At 47.6% G+C, this 20243-nt stretch overlaps 1 protein-coding gene across 1 annotated transcript in view; it reads left to right on the plus strand.

The window, feature by feature from the left end:
• Positions 1–20243, plus strand: part of LOC119443113 (high-affinity choline transporter 1-like) — a 42117-nt gene that overhangs the window by 1164 nt on the left and 20710 nt on the right. Inside the window, exons 2-4 of the mRNA XM_037708267.2 lie at positions 1094–1242; positions 14655–14804; positions 15564–15693. Of these exons, the coding sequence (XP_037564195.2) occupies positions 1094–1242; positions 14655–14804; positions 15564–15693 (429 nt within the window). The remainder of the gene's footprint in view (positions 1–1093; positions 1243–14654; positions 14805–15563; positions 15694–20243) is intronic.

Below are 20243 nucleotides of genomic sequence, written 5' to 3' on the forward strand. Positions count from 1 at the left end.
ATAATGGAAGCAGCAGAGGGACAACGTCTGTAGGTTTAGTTAAATTGAATATCAATGGAACGAAATCGCGTAGCTAAATTGGCGAAATGATGATTTAACTAGATTTTAAATATTGGAAAATGGAAAAACAAGCTCGCGGCAAATGATGAGTAGATTCAGTAGAACGAATCGAGATTAGCCTCCACATGGGCGTCGCAATAGCGTTGGACGACAATGATATGCTTAGTGGCCTGCCGTACATACGCAGGAATTCGAGTAGTTTCAAGCGTCTTTTATGGTGAATTGAGCTGACCTATCTTTAAAAAAGTCTGCGTTAGCCACATACTTCTGAGTTTTCCAACATGCCCAGTGAAATTATCTAGCAGCTTCAGTATAGCATCCGGGAGCATGCAAAATTTAAAGAGCCTGCGGCTTTTTGGGAAAGGCATCATTTGCACTATTCTAAAAGAGAAGTTTCGACTCCCAACTCAATTTACTTGCTTGCCGGACTACTGCAGGCGGTGGTATCGCGAAATAATGCAAAACTATAATAGATTAGCTGAACAGCCGATTCTGTCAGGGAGCAAGGGCTATCAAAAGAGGCTCACAAAACTTATTTAGTCGTACATTTTGTCATTACGGGAGAACGTGCCTGTTTACGATTTCTTTAAAGCCATAGATAATAGGTTTTGTACAAACTCAAGTTTCTTTGTCGCTGGCGCTTTCATTTCCTATCGTCAGTGGATGGGCGCTGTCGTAGATTCTGTGAGATGACAGTCTCGACGGCCACGTTGTTGCTCAACCAGTCTTTACAGACTGTCTTGTGCCTGTTGTTTCTTGTCGGTGCACATCAGGATGTCTAAAAGGCGAAAGAATGGTGATCAATGGCATGGTTTTTTTTGTCCTCCATTATGCAAAGGAGAGCATTCTGACCTAGCTCTAGCGACAAATCAGTGCGAAAGCCGGAAACAAACAAACACAAACAAACAAGCAAACATAAACAAACAAACAGGAGGTAAGCTTAGGGTTTCTTTAAGAAGCAGCACCGTTATTATATTGAGGCGTATTACCTTACGCTCCACGCTGTGTTACTCATTGGAGCCCGCCGTGGCAGGTGACACTGTGGAGACCATTGTGCACCTGAACAGTCACTTGATCATCATCGCGTCTGCCCTGGTTATCCTCTTCTACACGGCACTGGGTGGCCTCTACTCGGTCATCTACACAGACGTGTTCCAGATGTTCAGCACAGTGATCGGCCTGGTGAGTGTACCATCAAGTACTGGTGCCATTGAACACTTGACAGGCGTTGTTACAATCGTCTCATGACAGATCGCGCACCGTGTATATCTGCACTCACATTGTTTCCTCAAAGTACCTGCTGAACGGGATGGCGCTTCAGTGGGCACCAGTACACAATATTCAAAGCGTTTGTCGACCGCTTGAAGACGCCAACATTTTTTTTATTCTCAGTCGCGGTCTCCCATTATACTCAGTGGTGCGGTAATGAGTCATAAATCTTATTTTGTATTTTTTGCGTTCTTTTTTTCATTTTAACATTTATCCCCCCTAACGATGGCCAATTAGGCGCATCGCTGTAACATGATAGCCATCGAAAACCTTAAAACTGGCGGCCGACATGTCCTAAACAGCTGAGCTCATCTGGGCTGTAAGTGGAAGCCCGAGGGACTGGTAGGGTTGTGGGGGTCGCTTACTTCTTGCCCACAGAGGAGTGTACAGCTTAGGCGAGTGCAAACGAGGACGGCTGAATTGCATTCTGTATTGTTATTTCTCCTTGCTTGTGGGCTAGAATAAAGGGAAAGTACCACAATACAGGTTCTTTCATACTAAAAAACAAAACAAAAAACACACCAGGTACGTATTCGTGCCCCTGCCATATAATCATTGCCTGAAGGTGAATTAAAAAACCTAATTAAATTCTGTAGTTTTAGATGACAAAACCACCATCTCATTATGAGGCACGCCGTATTTGAAGGCTCCGGATTAATTTCAACCGCCTGCGATTATTCACCGTTGTCACCTTGTCTTACTTGGGAGCCGGAGGGTTGCGCACAGGCGTTACCCTCGATGGAGGAGAGATACGACTGGCAGCACAGCAAACGAGGATTTAATATGTACAAGGACGGTAAAAGCACGAGACACGCAGAACTAAAGACACAACTCAATCAAAATGCTGATTCAATACTAAATACAAAACTACCAAAAAATGCTCACGAAAACAAGGAATGACTATACACTCTATCTTGGTTTCGGAGCCTAACTCCGTCTTAGAGTCTCTAAGTCAGTCTTATCCCTGACTCGACAAAGTCTGGCCACCCTGGCCCCGGCCTAACTGCGTCGCAAAGCAGAAACGTGGGCTCTTACGGACCGTCGACTTGAAGTTACTCTCGTCGGGTCCAGGTCGTATTCATTCAGGGTTGGCTGAGGCCGTAAGTCCCGACGACTCGCGGTTCCGTTGACCTGACCGGGTACGTGGCTGGTGCCCCGGTAGCCGCCGCTGACGTGTCACTTGCCGGATTAGGCTTCGCGGAGCGTTCTCCGCCCTACGTCGATCTGCGTGGCGGCCCGGTGTCCCGGTGATTATCGGTTGATCGGGCTCGGCCGAGGAAGTAGGATTCCTGTGAAGAGGACCGGAACCACTGTGAGCAGCCGCTGCCGGTCGCAGGAGCTTCGTCCGGACGTCTCCGAGGTCTACAGCTACGCCTGGGCCTTGCCAGCATCACGAGCTTCGTGGCCGGGTTCTCTGCACTCCCGTCGTCAGAGCATAGCTGACGAAGCGACCTTCCCGCCCAAGAGCCACGTCGATAATGCTGCTTCGCCTCGCTTCTCCCTCAACCACACCTCGGTTCGCGTGCCTCGAGCGCTCGCGCCGTTTCGAATGCTCCGCCAACTTCTTCGTCTGCTTCGTTTTCGTGTACCGCCGGCGTCCGGCTCATGACAACCGTGCACCTCAATCGAAGTAGACGAGTGTTTTTGCATTACAGCCCGCATCGAAATGCGATGGCAGCGGCCGGGATCGAACCGGCGACCTCGAGCACAACAACGCAATGCCATGACCACTAATCTACCGCGGCGGCTCGTATGAAGGCTCGCAAACGCGTAACAATGGCCCTTTGAAACAACCCTGGCTTAACGACAAATATAAAGGGACAACAAAGGAAGACTCGTACAACGTTTAGTCTGGTACAACGTTATTTTATTGCTCTATTTATAATTAGTTGTAGGAGGAAAGTGCGTAATTATAGCGGATATAATTAAGAGAGGACTCATTTTTCTTTAATTTCGCCCTCTAACCATAGGGCGCTGATGGTGTGAGGGTGGCGTCAGGGATTTCACAACTTTCTCGCGTACTTTGACCGTTTTTCTTTTATGAGGTGAAACTTCGCAAAAGTCCCCAGGTTTTAGTACTTGCTTGCTTTCCGGCAAAATGTCGCCGTATTTTTCTTTATGGAGAAGTAATTCTCGACAAACGCTATCAAAACTCGCGAATCAAGGGGAGACGTTCGGCACAGGATTCTGAAGCTGGCGCTGACATCCGTCTTTTTTTGTTTTCGTCCTTTCTGGTTAGCGATGGATCGCGATAAGAATCACCCATTTGGAATTAAAGTCGAATCGACCAACCTAGCTTGATGTTTTTCTCTCGTTTTAGAAGGACACTAATGAAGGAGAAATGGTAAGTCAAGCTGGATTTGAAAATCACTCCTGTGGTCTAGTGCAAACTTCAGTTTTATAATTAAATAGTCAGTTTATTTATTTATTTATTTATTTGTTTGTTTGTTTGTTTCGGCGCAATAATTATGTCAAGGAAAACGAGAAAACTAGATACAATTGAATGGCTCCGGCCGTGGTGGCGTAGTGGCTGTGGTTTTGCGCTGCTAAGCCCGAAGGTGCGCGATCAAATCCCGGCCGTGACGACCAACTTTCCATGGGGGAGGGGGGGGGGAAGCGAATAAACGCCTGTGTACCATGCATTGGGTGCACGTTCAAAAACACCAGGTGGTCAAAATTTTTCAGGAGTCTCCCACTATACGGCTGCCATATAATCATACTGTGGTGATGGCAAGCAAAACCTAAGACTGCTATATATATATATATATATATATATATATATATATATGTGTGTGTGTGTGTGTGTGTGTGTGTGACGCGAGCAGGAGGTTGCGGACGTAGAACAACATGGTCGCCCGAACATTGCCTTTTATTCTTCGTATTCCTCTCCTTTGCACGCTATTGCACCGCACCATCCTTGTGCGCTACGTCACACGCTTCCCCCTCCCCCCGAGAGAGCGCGTGCTGCAAACAACATGAGAGGGAGCAAGGTGATGATAAATCAAAATGTCAAAAGGTGCAGTTATTACAACGTCCTGGCTTTAAACTCATTCCAACTTCCGAGAAATGTGCGGCAGTCCGGCGACGTCCAGCATAGCTCGGGTGGCATATGTATGCCCCGATGAAGGAAGGTTTTGACACATTGCAGCAGTGGGAAATCGGATGTATTGGGTGTCGACTGATTCGTCGTGATTTGTAGACAAGCGGTGTGTCTTGCTCGAACGTTCGATGACTGAGTAGTCGAGGCGAAGTCTTCGTTCGTCCGGTATGCCGAGAAAGTTCCCGTGTCGTTTTCGTCGTTGTGCACAGCGTTGTCGCAGGAATCTTTGGGATGGGAGCATTCCTGATGAGTGGTGCTGAAGGTGTACTCGGTGACGTTTCTTTCTTGCAAAACACAATAGTACTCGTTGAAATCGCCTTGGATTGAGTAGGCTTGTGCGTTGATGTCTTTCTTGTTCTCGCATCTGTGGAAGTTTCGGTGATTGTCTTCGTCGCCGTCTGTTTTGAAGTCGTGGTTGCTGCCGTTGTTCTTGAAGTTGGTGATGATGATGTTGTTGCGACATTTGTTGAGGTAGCGCATCTATAGAAATAGGCCTTTGATTTATTTCACAAATTAAAGTGGGGATCAATTGGTAGCTCGTACATTGCTCCTTTTTGTGAGACTTGTCTGGTGGCGAGGGCACCTTGTCAGGATTCTCAGAAGACTCTCCTGAGGCTGCTGGGACTTCATTCAGAATGGACTCTTCTGTAATAAGACAGTGTGCGATGCTGCTTGGCGCGTGCGAAGCTTCTGAAGTGGCAGCGGCTTGTTGAGGTGTAGTATGCAAAATAAAGCTTGAGAATCGCGAAGCAGCTTGATCTCTAGATTTAAATGGCTCCAAATTGTCTTCGCCTTGAAAGGTACGTGCATTGGTCCTGTTGCTTTTATTCTGATTTCGTGTTGGCGGTAAACAAGTTGGCTTCATTTCACCAGAATTGATTGTTGTTGTATCTTCTCGATTCGTGTTGCGGATACAGAAGTTTGTGTCTATGCAGTTTGGAATTTCTGGTGGCTCATTGCTGGGTGGTGTCGCAGCGGGTGTGGCTTGACCATGTTCTTCCGAAGAAAGGTCGTCTGTCGGCGATGTCCTGACGTCGTGCTCAATTGTGTAGAGCATGCACTGCGGCCAATGTTCATAGAAGAGTTGTGTGACTTGAAAGTGCGTAGTGGCCAGCGCATTCGATATGAGTGATGGAATGCGTCAGAATCTTCAACGCCGACATGAGCACTGCAGCGTGCTGAAGGCGTACGTATGGTTGAATGATGTGCCGTTGTCAAACTTGGTTCAGAGTTGGGTTTCGAAGCAACGAATTCGTGTGCATTTCGCTTAGTGCGCAATGGCTTTTCGTTTACTGGGAGTGTCAAGTTGATGCTATGCATGCGATTGCGCGTCCTCTTCGCGGGAGAATCACGACAAGGAAAACTCGCCGACGATCTTCTGATATGATCCCGTTCATTAGTGCAGCGTTGCGACTGTGCGTAACTGCTTTCGAATTCCTGCAGCTAGCGAATGATGCGGGGGTCTTCATCTTATTCTTTGAAACGACTGATCATTTCATCTTTGATTTCTTTCCATGATTCTTTATATTCAAATATGTGGGTCAGGTAGAACCAAAATGCCTAACCGGTCAGGTATTCATCGAAGCTGGCGACCATCTCCCGTTCTGACCATGATGCAGTGGTTGCGTGGACCTAGTAGAAGCGGAACCAATCTTCCACGGGCCCATCGTCCGCTGATGCAGCGTAACTGGGGGCCTCCAAGGCTTCCGATGGTGTGGTCATGATGCTGATCGGTGTAGGTGGGGGAGCTGTGCGCTCGGGATTCACAGCGTGGCATGGAAGACTTGCATGTTGATGTGTGGCTGATGAGGTGGCTGCAAGGTCTTCATACTGTCGACTTGGGTGACGCGAGCAGGAGGTTGCAGACGTAGAACAACATGGTCGCCCGAACACTGCCTTTTATTCTTCGTCTTGCTCTCCTTTTCACGCTATTGCACCGCACCATCCCTGTGCGCGACGTCACACACACACACACACACACACACACACACACACACGCACACGCACACGCACACACACACACACACACACACACACACACACACACACACACACACACACACACACTGCAATTCATGGACGGGTAACAACGAGTAAATGAGATGTGAATGATATCCAAGAGGTGCCAAATAAAACAATGTAGGAGCGCGATGATTGAATTACCAGCACAAATAAATTTCACAACCAAACACATATAAGCCGATTATATTACACAAAAAGAGTAGGGGAGTGCGATTAGTCGTTTTTTAAACTGAATCAAATATAATTAGAATAGTGTCAGAAGTGCATCGAATCGAATACCGAACACTTTTCGAATAGTTTGCGAGCAATGGAAAGACGTTATCACAATTAATATAAAGCGTGGTTCACATCCCAGAAATATTAGGGTTAGCAAGTTTCTGAAGCTTCATTAAAAGCACAAATGGAGCAATAGGAGCAAACGACTCGTTTTTTTCGCATGCACGTAGCTCTTCAGAAACTGTGAATTATCGCTGTACAGCCTGTAAAGGATGGATGCCTAAGTGACGTAGCCTGCTCCACTACGCAAGCTGTCATGTTTTATGTCTAGGCTATGCTCGTTGGGTGGAAATTTGTCATACTTCTGCCCCAGTTTTATGTTTAATTGGGTGCAGTTGACGTTTAGAAATATTGGATAAGTATTCGAAAAATTGGGAGGACGCTTTGCCTTTAAGAGTGGAACGCGATAGCATTCGAAGATACCTGACCGCTTCTCACGCTTCCCGGCAACTTTAGCTTATGTAACCGTAATTTTTACCGGGAAACGCTGGTGGCGAACGCTATGCACCAAGGCGAACTTTCTGGTAGAAACGCGGCCTCTTGCGTGGGCCGATCTTCTGTTATTGTTTCGCACTTTTAATATTCCTGTCTGAGAAGATTTAACGTAAAAGGCATGCGCTGTAGGTGTTTTGTTTCACGACATTTGTTTGTGGGTGGTCATCGCAAAGTTCCGAGGAATAACTTTGTAAAAAATTTAAGACAATGTTTGAGCAAATTTAGTGATAGAAGACGTATTTAGTGCCATATATGATATTTTTCGCTCACAGGACGCCAACGCCGGCTACGGCGCCAGACGTGGGATGCCGGACGCCAACGCCGGATTTTCTGCGACACAGGGCCCTTAACGCCATCGCGTTAAACAAGTATTCGCATTTAGAAATAGCGACTATTCGATTCGAAGACTGAACCAAGTTGGACACTATTCGATTCGTTATTCGAAAGTTTCGAATATTCGCACACCCCTACAAAAAAATCATATAGATATAACATTTGTGTTGGAAGCATGCGAAGTGGAATAAAACTCACCGAAAGGCCAAACTACAATTGAAAAATGGGGAAGCAATAGATCCGAGAAAGTGTCGTCTCATACAACCTGCACGACGTCGGTTGGCAGCTAATTCCGCGATGTGATTGTGCGTGAAAAAAAAGGCACCCGATATGTCGTGATGCAAGGAAAAATTTCGTTTATCTTAATTAAAAGAGTGGTCGTGGCGTTCATGTAGCGATAGATACATTGGCCGAATTCTCACTGTTTCGCTGTGGTTGGTGACCCCACCACGAGCTGAGCCGTTGCTTAGCAACTGCTGGCGTCACATCGCCGGAGGAGCCGGCGTTGCATCGTATATATAGAAGGCGCGGCTCGGTGGGATTCATCGGCAGATATGGAAAGTGAGTCGGAGAGACTGAAAGAAGCCATGCTTCGTCGTCGGAACGAATCCAAGAGGAGGCAGCGAGCCGAGGAGACGGAGGAAGAACGAGCCGCACGCCTCGAGAAGCGTCCTAAGTACGAAGCGGCCAGGCGAGCGTATTCAGATGAGGATCGTTCGTCGTCTAGTTCGGCATCTCCCGCCAGGGCCGCGGATCAAAGACGGAATGAAACACCAAGCTAAACAATAACATTAACCGTACCTCTCGCTATGCATAGCCAGGCATAACTGAGTTAAGCCACAGCCAATTTTTGCAAGTAACTTGGCGGCGGCAGATATTTATCTTTATAGAGTGCTGAGCGATTAGGCAAAATACATTTAAAAATGTGAAGCGAAAGCGTCGTCGACCTGCGGAGAGCTCAGAATAACTTAGGCGACGTTTAATGTCAGTAATGTTGCTTGGCATAAAATAGTTCCCAGTCACGAAACGTACCGCGCGATATTGAATGGCTTCGTCTTGCCTTGGGAGCAGAGTATCGGTAAGCCAAGCAAAGGCGTCAAAACGAAGTGACGTGCTAGAAGTCTCCCAGCCTAGCTCGCAGTGAGACGTCATGAGATTTGAACAATGTCTGCTGAGAACTAGTTTCTTGTTTATCAATAAACGAGAATCACATTGCGTTCTAATGAAACCAAAGGCCGAGCTAATAGAGAGAGCTGATAACTTTCACTGAAGAAAAGCTAACCAAACATGAGAAAGTACGCCTCAATCGGCGACGTCATATCTACGTACCAGCCCTGAAGGTTCGCGAAGCGAAAGAGGAAAAGTTTTGTCATTCCCTCTCTACGCTAATAACGAAACGTTCGCGAAAAAAAAATGGCGAGCAGGGGTGCTATGCTGGATGCGCCGAGTTTCTCGTTCGCACGAGTTTTACCCGAGTTTGCTCGATGGCAGTCAGTGAACGGAGATAGCAAGCAAAGCGCAAGAACAGCGGGCCAAAAGAAATGTCGATATAAAGCCATTGAGTAACGTATGTTACTCTATGATAAAGCCGCGTATGACAACGTGAGCGCACCCTGCGCGCCGTTTCAAGCATAGAAGACTGCGCAACCATAGAGTAACTGCATAGGCTCCCTTCAGGGAGCCTATACAGTAACTCTACGCAAGCAAACGCGCCAGCGCCGCGTATTGTTATCAATGTATTATCTGAATTTAGCAATACCGTGACTGTCCCGCTATCTATCTGCACTCTTGCCGTGAGCCGCTTGCCACGCCCTTCTCGGGCGCGTCAAGGGCGTGCCTCCTCTTTCGGGTATTATCTTTCTATCCTCCGTCGAATGCGAGCAGGGCACATGCGGCGCATTCTTACACCTACACTTTCCTTCAATCGAATACTTTAAAATACAACAAATAAAATAATGAACAATTTATTTCCTAAAGCATCGGTTTTTTGTTTTGACTGCTATAAATTTCAGATGACAAACGCAGATAGAGCGAATTATTAGATTTTGCACTTTTTTGCCGTGAGTGTCGTCAGTGAGGCGACAGCTTACAACCGGATACATTATAGAGGGTCGCACGCACGAGGGAGTTCATACGGTGAGGAGTCGCCAGGGGCGCTGCAGTGCTGTTCTCGGCTATGTCAGTCATGACAATGATCTCACCATTCCCTGTCTATTAGGGGAAGCGCAACGCATCACCGCGGCATGGCTGTTCACCGCAGGCGCTTCACTGAGGCCTTATAAGGCCGCCGCTTTACCAACGAAAAACGTGACTCTAGCCATGGAGAGGGGAGCAACGCCTGTCGCTGCAAAGTGGCGGTACGGTACCAGTTTATTTCGGTGCGCGAAGCCTCCGTGATGCATTGTAAAGAAGAGCGTGCTGCCCAGCGTCCCAATTAATTGCTTTTCATCGCTTGCCCAGTGAAGGTGCCTCTGTGCGCATATACACAGTATTTTGAGTGTGTCGTGCAATTCAAGGTGCTTGCCGATTCTTTCTGCTGGAGCTAACAGCGATCGCATAAGGATATCGTAACTACACCGCAACAATCGCATTTTGGCAGGTGAGGGCTCTAGTGTGCAGTTATGAAATGAGACTTCGAACGCAGGAAGGTGTTGCAACTGTTTAGTGTGCAGTGCTTGTAATGAAGAAATGTCATCGTAATGGGTCTAGAAAAGCGAGCAATGCCCAACGCTGGCCGTGTTAGCGACACTACCGCTCCATACATAGCCGATGACAGAACAGTCACCTCAAATGACAGCGGCAATACGTTGCCGTTAGAAAAGACTACGCACTCCTCAGCATCGTTATCCACCACGGCGCATCGACACTTTGCAAGTAGCTACAGTGACTTGCCGATAATTATTTGCTGTGTGCTACGTCACCACAATGCAGGCAATGAAACCATGTTGTGGGGCCATCACAGCCTGAGAAGATATACGCGTATGTATAGGCCAGCGATAGTCGGCGCTCTGTCCATCGCCGATGACAGTGCGTTGTGTGTGTTTTATCTCGGCGGCCAAGATTGTTGATGCCTCTCTGCTCAGTACCGCGTCGCTGTTGCCGAACAATACGTTGGGCGTGGCTCAACTGTGGTGGGTGCTCGCACAAGAGTTATATACCTCGCGTAGGGCGTGAGCTATGGTTTTAATTGACAGGCGAACTCGTGCCAAGTTCGAACATCGCGAAACCCCCTTCGAGTTGAACTCGGGAATATGGTAGCGGCAGCAGCAGCCTGTGTCATCGCATCCAGCGACAGCAAGCGTCAATAGACCGTCGGGACCCGTTCAGCTACATTAGCAACGTAGAGTTTCTACGTCATTTTCGCCTTTCCAATACATCAGTGGGCTGGCTGTGTAGCGAGTTAGGCGAAGGCTCTCGTCTGTGGAGACAGCCTGGCGGGCAAATTATGCTTTCGGAGCACATATTGGTGTGACTAGGCTGCAGAGGAAGAGTTCGTGCGATCGCTTCGGCTCTCTCCGGCTTCAAGAGCCGTGCGTCCACCGTGTCCAAGCGCCAGGCCAGGTCCGGCGGCGTCATCGGCGTACTGGGGCACCTGCAAGCACCCAGGGTTCCAACTGGACCAGCCAACCTGTGGTTGGTTGGTCTCATTGTAGTGGTCACATTGTACAGGAAGACTCAGAATAGACGCCAGGCTGCCTTCCGGTACAACAGGTGCCGAAATCAGTTTTTGCAGTTACACGGTACCACTGCACTTAATGGGCAGGTAGGCGAAGGAAGTTATTTTGCCAACACGGACCGCCTCGGCCGTCCGAACCTCCACCTCTTTAGGCGGCAAGTGATTTGGCTCACGTACTGCGTGAGTAATAGCGTAGACGTGTGGCTGTTGAAGGAGATGACCAGCGACTTGATTCCTTTATCGAAGCATGCCATCGCCGACTGGAAGAACTACGCCCGTAAGGTCGTGATGGACGAGCTGCTGGCGTGACCCCCACTCGTGGGCCCCGGGATGATAGCGCAAATTGACGACGCGTTCTTCGCGGCAGGCGAAAGTACAATCGAGGCCACCTGATGAAAAGTGACAACGTTCCACCAAGCCGCCAAAATTACGGCGATGTTAAAAGATCCTGCAATATGGGTCTTCGGCATGGTCTGCGCTACCACAGGAGTGCTGCGACTTTTCAAGGTCGACCGACGAGACGAAGCCAATATTGCAGCCATTGTTTAACCGGTGGCCATTATTCGGAGTGACGCATGGGTCGCATAGAACTGTATTCAAAATTTAGTGGATGCTAACGAGGCGAGCCTCAATCAGCACTGGGAGTTAGTCAACTCAAGCGTGAAGTTTGTGGGCCCCATCACGGGCGTTCAAACACAAAAAATAGAAATTTATTGTCAAAAAGTGAATCGCCACCTCATAATTGGTGGTGACAGGGTAACTGCACCGCTGCTGGAGTCATTCCTGGCATAGATGTGGTGGTGATCAATTAACCGCCACGTACACTGCAAAGACCCTTTATTGCGTTTGTTAGAAGCCATGAATCGCTTTGCGCTATCCAGTATGAAGACTCTTCCCTGCGGTTGTTAGAAGCCATCTCTCGGCGCTAGCCAGTATGAAGGTGCATCACAAAGTAAAAGAAAATAAAGCGTAGTTTTCTGACCCTTGTATGAGTGCTTTCCGGAATTCGTGAGTGCTTACACGGTAAGCGAGTGGCAAACCGCTTCTGCGCTAGCCGACGCTCATTCGTCTCGCAGCCTTACTTTAGCGCGAGAAACGAGAGATCTCTTGAAAGCCCAATGTGAAAACCAGGCGCACACCAACCTTTGCTCGGAAATGGAAGCGCAAGCAGGTAGCGAGCCGCCCCAATTCAATCCAGAGGAAACAGAAGGAGCAACGAGCGATTTGTTGAAAGCCTATTGCGAGAACCAGCGCACACCTATCTGTGCTCGAAAATGCTAGCACAAGCACGTAGCGAGCCGCGCCAATCCAATCCAGAGGAAGAAAGAGGAGGGCGAGCGCCCCCACGTGGTATAAGGCGAAACGTATTAAACGGCAAATTAGACTAATACATATTCAGTGCACATCTTGTAAACTTTAAAATGCTTATAACCCACATTATTGTGACTAATATGATCGTACTAAATACATTTACTTTATAACTTGCTTGTGCCTGTAATGCACTCGGTGGAACGACAAACAAGTGAAAGAAGGCACGACCGTGCACCGACCGTATATATGATTGCATGAGCCCCACTTTGTCGACAGCCCCAACGCCCAAGAGATGATAGCCACCCAAAGTGAATCTAGATAAACCAATGAAACTGGAGGCGTGCCGACGCACAAACTTTGTCTTGTTACCATTAGTTCTTTCATCTTGGGGCGTCGCCAGAGCTCATCAAGATCCCAAGTTTCGCCAAACTCGGCGCATCCTGCATAGCACCCCAGTAGCTTGGTACTCTAAAATCTACGTGTTACATATAGTGGACCAAAGGGTCTGTCTGTCGATCCTTCATGAGTTTTAGACCCGGCTATGGTCACGAATCAGTGGCTGATCTGTTATCAAACATGCAGGAGCGGCACTAGCTTCAGGCGCCATTATTTGGTGCTGCAAGGTAACAATGATGCCTACTTGTATTGATTTCAGTGCACTTCACCTTTAACCTGTTTTGTAAGCTTGTCCACTATACCCTGCGCACGTGTTACTTCTGTTTTTTTATTCGATATTTCCTGTTTTTGATTTTATTCAGTGCTTTTACTTTTGTCAAATTTAGGCGGCAGTCAGCGTTTTCGACATCCCTTTCTTGTTTTTTGTCTTTCGTTAGGTTACACACTTTTTTCCGCTTAACACAGACTCAACCACGACTCAACCAATTCACCCTTGATGCCATTTTGTTCATAGGATAATTGCCATTTGTCGAGCTTCCTTTTGTGGGGTATGTGGTAACTTAATGCTTCATATTGTCTAGTGTACCTAGACGACGTTGTTGTGTTTTCCAGCACGTTCCATGAACATCTCACCCGGCTACGAAGTGTCCTTACCGCAATACGCAAGGCAAACTTCCGTCGCTTACGGTCGCTTTTGAGAGGGGAGCAATGACGCGAAATAATTTAGCACGTGGTGACACTGGCCCCTTGAGGCGAGAACGACGAAGTTCGTGGTGGCTCTCCGAGGTCCAGCCATTGCTAAAAGCTGACATGTTTTTAGGCTATTTGTTGCTGGTCAACTATTCTAGCTGTACTAGCTGGGTGACAATATGTCATGCTTGAGAAACCGTGCGTTCGTTAATTATTTTTCTGTATGGCTTTAGGGAGACAATGACATTAGCTTATACGAGACCAAGCTATGCCTAATTTGCCTTTCCTAAAACGTAAATTCAAAATAGCGGGAACTGTACTTTGGGATGAAAGCGCCTTTTTTTATTCGCTGTGAGTGCGGAATTAGCGGTGGAGAATGTTGCCTACATTTGGCCTGGAAACTAGATGCTGGCTGTACAAAGAAAATTAAAATGCGAATGTGACAGCTTTGAAAATGGCTGGTCAGAATTGTGAAAAGCAAAAGAGTTTAGCCACGTTCCTAACCATTTCATACTCGACAGATTTAGTATGGCGTTTCGGCTGTTTATGTCTACACGCTCGCAAGGCGGCTAAGGCTGCGCCGTTCGCATGTTCTCGATGAGTCTTTCAGTAAAGCGTTCCATATTGCTAACAGATGCCCAACTCCTGGTAAAAAGCTGCGCATGTTAACCGAACGTTACAGTAATTTTGTTTAATTTTATTTCTTTTTATTGAACCTCTTCCGTAACACCAAATTGTACCTTACCTTTTTATTATTGCTGTCTATAAACCTGCATGCTAATGGTACGTTGCCGTGCTGTCGAGGGAGCATTCCCCTCATCAAATTATTGAATGTAGTAACTTTCAGTAAGTGCTCCTTCCTTTTACGTAAAGGATCAAGCAAAGAGCATTGAAATAAAGAAAGAACATAGTACAGGGCACGCGAGAGTTTTGCATATGACATACTACAACTTTCTACGAGCATCTGTTCTCGGATCCATACAGCGTAGCTTGCTTATCGTCAGCGAGAAATTGTGCCGTGCGCAGTGGACGTGCGTGCCGTACGTGGTGATGAGCAAGGCCACCGGGAAGATTGGTCCACCCGATAACGACTGGATAGGCGTGATCGACGCCAAAGATGCGAGCCAAGTGGTCGACAAACTGTTTATGAACATCTTTGGAGGCATTCCATGGCAGGTGCGTAACTTCCATGCTAGGCGTGGTGATCGCAGCGTGGCCGTCGTTCAGCATTGCGAAGCCCGTGCTTCGTTTGCATCCGTCATTGTTATTTTAATATTGTCCTGAAACAGTGTTGTTCACTATACTCCTAATGTCACTGGTATTATTAGAATAATCAACAAAGACTGGTGACCTATGGTTTAATGTTCCAAATTAAACACAATCTTCCATAAGTACTACTTCAGCAGGTTACTGAAGGATGCTTGGCAGAAGTTAGGCGGCTGAAACGTCAAGACTGTGAATAGGGTTTGTTTTTATTACTGCATACTAGGTAATTAGTACGCAATTCATAATTTTTAAATTGGTTCTACCTGTGGGACAGTGTCAGCTCTTCTTTCGGGCATATTAAATGTGTTTCAAGTCAAACAGTAGCAATATTCGCTCAAGTAAGGGGCTGCAAACGAGCGTGTGCTTTGAAAAACCGGCATACGTCGCTCAGTATACTGGTACACCTTTACGACCCTAATACTGCGAGACTACCTCCAATGTGATGTCACCACTGTAGATTTAATTATCCGTGATCTGGTAGAGGGGAGGTCGCGGTACCTCAACCTCGACGACCCCAACGCTTTGTGATACTTTTTTTGCCCTTTGATGACAGACCGGGTGTACCAGGGTTCTAAACGATGTTGGGAGTCCTGAAACGTTGATCCGATTCCTGAACACGTGTGACTCTGTAGCAAAACAAATACCTATAAAAGGTTTTTCGCAACGCAGGCGTACTTCCAACGGGTGCTGAGCACAGACTCCATATTTGGTGCCAAGATGCTTTCATACCTCTCTGCCATGTGCTGCCTTTTCGTCACCATTCCGTCGATCGTCGTCGGAGCTGTTGCCAAATCTACGAGTACGACGCCTGTACATTCTTTCGTTTTGTTTTTGTTTCTGTCCGCAGTCGTTGCAGTATTTTCTACGACAAGACACACAGTTCATGAGAGACACTTTTGAGGAATGTTACAGTGTATTTTACCGTACTTATACCTGCATATTCGGGCAGAAAAAATTCGGTTACCATATGCCGCTAGCTGAGACAGCGGGCAGAGCTATCTATCGAACAAAATAAAATAATGAGTGGTTCTGCTGTAGCCTTGTACCTAGAAATAGTAAATTTATTTCGCCGGTTCGCAACAAACAATGTAATCGAAATAATGGTCATGCTCACTTTGAAGAACTAATTACTGGCGAAACGCCGTGGCAGATTATCCGTATTTCAGTGCGCAGGATACTTTGCCAAGCACTCTCTCTCAGCCGTGTAAACTTCTTACGTCCTTTTTTATATTTTTTCTCTAAATTATAAAAGCAATAGAGATATGTGCAAATGTAAGGCTGGTCGGAAAACAGTAACTCTAAAAAAAACAATGATCAATCAAGATCAATGAGCGCGAATGTGACGACGTTTGTGTGTTTGTGTGTTCGTGTGCGTGTGTGTGTGGACATCTTAGGCCTCCAGGATAACTTTTAAGTACTAATTACCTAGCTAGTTATGGAGGACTAATTAATAAGCATTTTAATATTTCTCTAAGGGGTGTGACTTCCAATAGAAAAGCTGGTATTCCACCCTAAAACGTCCTATTCAGTCGGTATTAGCACGGTGTGTCCTGCGTAAGTGCTAATTATTTCCACGCTCTACTCGTACATCGAGCCAATTCCGAAAATCCCGCGTGATTGCATGTCCACACGCCGCAACACCAGCGTCCCCAGAAGTGACTCGAAGAAACTAATTGCGCTCATTGCCAGACTCGTGGCAACCACCTGGAAGGTTACGCGATGACCGTGCGGTCGCCGAGCCGCGCAGTGAGTGCATTTAGTTGCTTCTATACTTACTTCTGGGGCCACTGGTGTCGCGGCGCGCGAGCAGCGCGTAATGACGCAACACTTCTCGATTGTGCTCTACGAGTTAACTGCGGAAAATATAATTACACAGAACATAGCAGGCGCTGAAAACAGCTAAATGAGATGTCTTACAACGCAATAAGAGGCTTCCTATTGGAAGCTGCAACATTATCCCTTACTTCAAACATGAAAAAATATATATAATATTATAATTCTCGAGGCAGTTGGTACACAATAGTTATCCTCGTGGTGGTAGAGGACTGACGGCTGAACACGGTAGGTCTTATCAATCATATGATTCCCCATTTTTCTAACAGCTGTGGTAACGTTAGCTGAAACGCCCTATATATATATATATATATATATATATATATATATATATATAATGTGACGGGGCGTCAAAAAGATAAAAGAGGGACAGGATTTATATACAGGGACTGTTAACAGAGATGGCCAAGATGGCTGAGCACGCGCAGCGCTCCCTGGCGACCGTTGTCGTCTTCCTTAATGCAAGGAGGCGGCCCGTAACATCTAACCGCCCCGGCGGGCTGAGTTCCGTCTCGGCGCAGACTAATTACACGAGGAGGCGACAGAAAAGTACGGCTTTAGTCGAGATACGCGCACGACGTTACGAGATGGCAGGGTAGATGGTGAAGGACCGTTCGGTGGGGTGATTTCATAGTTCACGTCACTAAGTTGCCGTAAAACGTTGTAAGGTCCGGTGTAACGCGATAAAAGCTTTTCGGAGAGACCGACGCGACGTGAAGGCGTCTACAGAGAAGCACAAGAGATCCCGGAGAAAAGCAAAGGTGCCGGTGGCTGCGGTGATAACGGTCCTTTTGGCATAATTGTGAGTCGGATAGTCGCTCATAAGTTATCTTACGTGCCAGATGGGCTCGCTCGGCAGCATCGCGGGTATACTCCGTGGTATGTTGTACAACAGCAGGTAGGAGCGTGTCAAAAGGCAATGCAGGTTCATACAGGAGGTAAAATGGCGAAAAACTGGCTGTGTCGTGACGGGACGAGTTGTACGTGAACGTGACGTATGGCAAAGCGCTGTCCCAGTCCCTATGATCGTCAGACACGTACATTGACAGGATATCGGTTAAGGTGCGGTTCAGCATTTCGGTGAGCCCGTTGGTCTGCGGGTGGTACGCAGTAGTGAGCTTTTGCTCCACAGAACAGGAATGACGGAGGTCATCGGCAACTTTCGACAAGAAGTAGCGGCCTCGGTCTGTGAGCAGTTGCCGAGGAGCACCATGACGAAGGATGACGTCATGAAGGAGGAAATCGGCGACATCAGTGGTGCAACTAGTCGGCAAAGCTCGCGTGATGGCAAAACGGGTAGCGTAGTCGGTCGCAACTGCGATCCACTTGTTCCCTGAAGCAGACGTAGGAAATGGACCGAGGAGGTAGAGACCGACACGGTAGAATGGCTCCTGGGGTATGTGAATAGGATGGCAGAAGCCCTGCAGGCAACCCCGAGGGCCGTTTACGTCGCTGACAAAGGTCGCAAAGCAACGTAGCGTCGAACAGATCGGTACAGACCAGGCCAGAAAAACCGGCACCGCACGCGATCGTATACGCGGGATACGCCAAGATGGCCAGCGATCGGAGCATCGTGGAGTTCTTGGAGAACAGTAGCACGAAGATGCTTGGGGAGAACAAGCGGAAGCTCTGGACCATCGGGAGAGGTTCTACGACGGTAAAGAGTATCGTCGTGAAGCTCAAACCGACGAAGCGATGGGTTGGGCTGACGAGAATGGAGGCGGCCAATTATAGATCGTAACGTGTCGTCACTTTGCTGTTCAGCGCATATGTTGGCCAGATCTGCAATAGCCATGACGAAGTCACCGGTATCGCGTTCGGTGGTGTCGGGAGGGTCGACAGGGTAGCGGGATAAACAGTCAGCATCTTGGTGCCGTTGAATGTTCCAGGGTCTCGGGGTTGGACTACCACAATCGGTGTCCGCGGTGCAGAAGCATATTCCGATTGGTGTGCCATGGTGGTCGCACCGCAGCGCCGACCGCTTCGGAACTCCATCGTCTGACGAGAATACCCCGCGCCTTCCACCAATGTGTGACGGGGCGTCAAATAGATAAGAGAGGGAGAGGATTTATATACAAGGACTGGTAACAGAGATGACCAAGATGGCTGAACACGCGCAGCGTTCCCCGGTGATCGTCGCCGTCTTCCTTAATGCAAGGAGGCGACCCGCACGAATATGTATAAATTACACCCCACGTCAAAATTAAGCTACCACATTTCCACGCATGCGCACTGTTTCAGAGCTTCATCTGCGTTTGTAAAAATCGCTCAGCCAAGGCCTGATTGAGAGGTTTGTCTCACGAGTATTTTTCATGTGTATATACTACGGTTTCTGAATTTGTTTCTACACAAGATCACATAGTTTGAGGACTTCATAGCCATTTCAATGTTCGCTATATCAAGGAACTGAAGTTGGAGTTTAATGTTATTAGAAAACCGTACAAAAATTTGTATTTATTGTTTATATACGCATAGAATAATGTGGACTTTAGCTAGTCCGAGTAGAAAGGGGCAAAATCAAAGGCGTAGAGTTTCCGAAATCGCTTCACTATACGCCGAACCAGCTTTATGGACTCATGGCCAATTTGTTGAATAACAAAACAGAGGCACAGAACCAACGCACTCGTAACCTACGTTAAGCGAAGCTTTGTTGAAACGTTTTAACTGAATGATACAGAATAGGACACATGATGCGTAAAATTTTGTTTTTCCAACTGCCGGCAAGGGACCATGCTCCCATCAAGCAATTTTTGTTTGTTTGTTTGGATTCGTAGTAACGCAGATGTAACAGTAGGTGTTCTGCACCGAGCTTTGTAGGACAACAAATGGCCTGCCCGGCAAGGCACTTGCGCTTTGAGAAAGCACTTCTGTTCCATTACACAGATACAAATGCCACATACTCCCACAATGCGATTGCTCGGCCCACACACCCACAACCCAAGCGCCTACGTGCCCGCGTGACCGCGCGACCACAGAGACCACCCCTCCCCCGTCCCCCAACCGACAAATCGGACTCAGGTGACAGCGGATTGCATCATTTCAGGGATCATCTAAGATTACTGTTACACTGTCTGCGGTATAGACCCCTTTAGTGTGAAACAGACCGAGGAGACATGCCAAGCTCAGGGGAGGAATGCAAAGAAGTCACATCTTTGCTTCTATAAAAGAAAATAATGTTCTTGAAGGCGTATATTTGTTGCATTGGGACATTTAGGTATCGTTTGTTGCTTCACTTCATAATTCTGTTGAGAGAACTGAGCCGGTCACCGGCACATCTGTAGGACTAGTGCAGATGCCTGTATGAGCCGATTCGTTTACCTCGCGAGCACTCTGTTGTATACTCGGCGAGAAACACTCACGCCAATCCCAGCAAAGAAAGCGGCACTTAAAAAGTCACAGGCGTGCGCGGCACACACAGCACATGTCACAGCGTAAGCTGGTGGAGCGGCTTAAGAGTAGCAACTTCGGCACCACGCGCAACAGGGTCTTCGCGGCAAAGGGTCTTCGCGGCAAAGT

Source organism: Dermacentor silvarum, chromosome 1, assembly GCF_013339745.2.
Source record: "Dermacentor silvarum isolate Dsil-2018 chromosome 1, BIME_Dsil_1.4, whole genome shotgun sequence".
NCBI lineage: Eukaryota > Metazoa > Arthropoda > Arachnida > Ixodida > Ixodidae > Dermacentor > Dermacentor silvarum.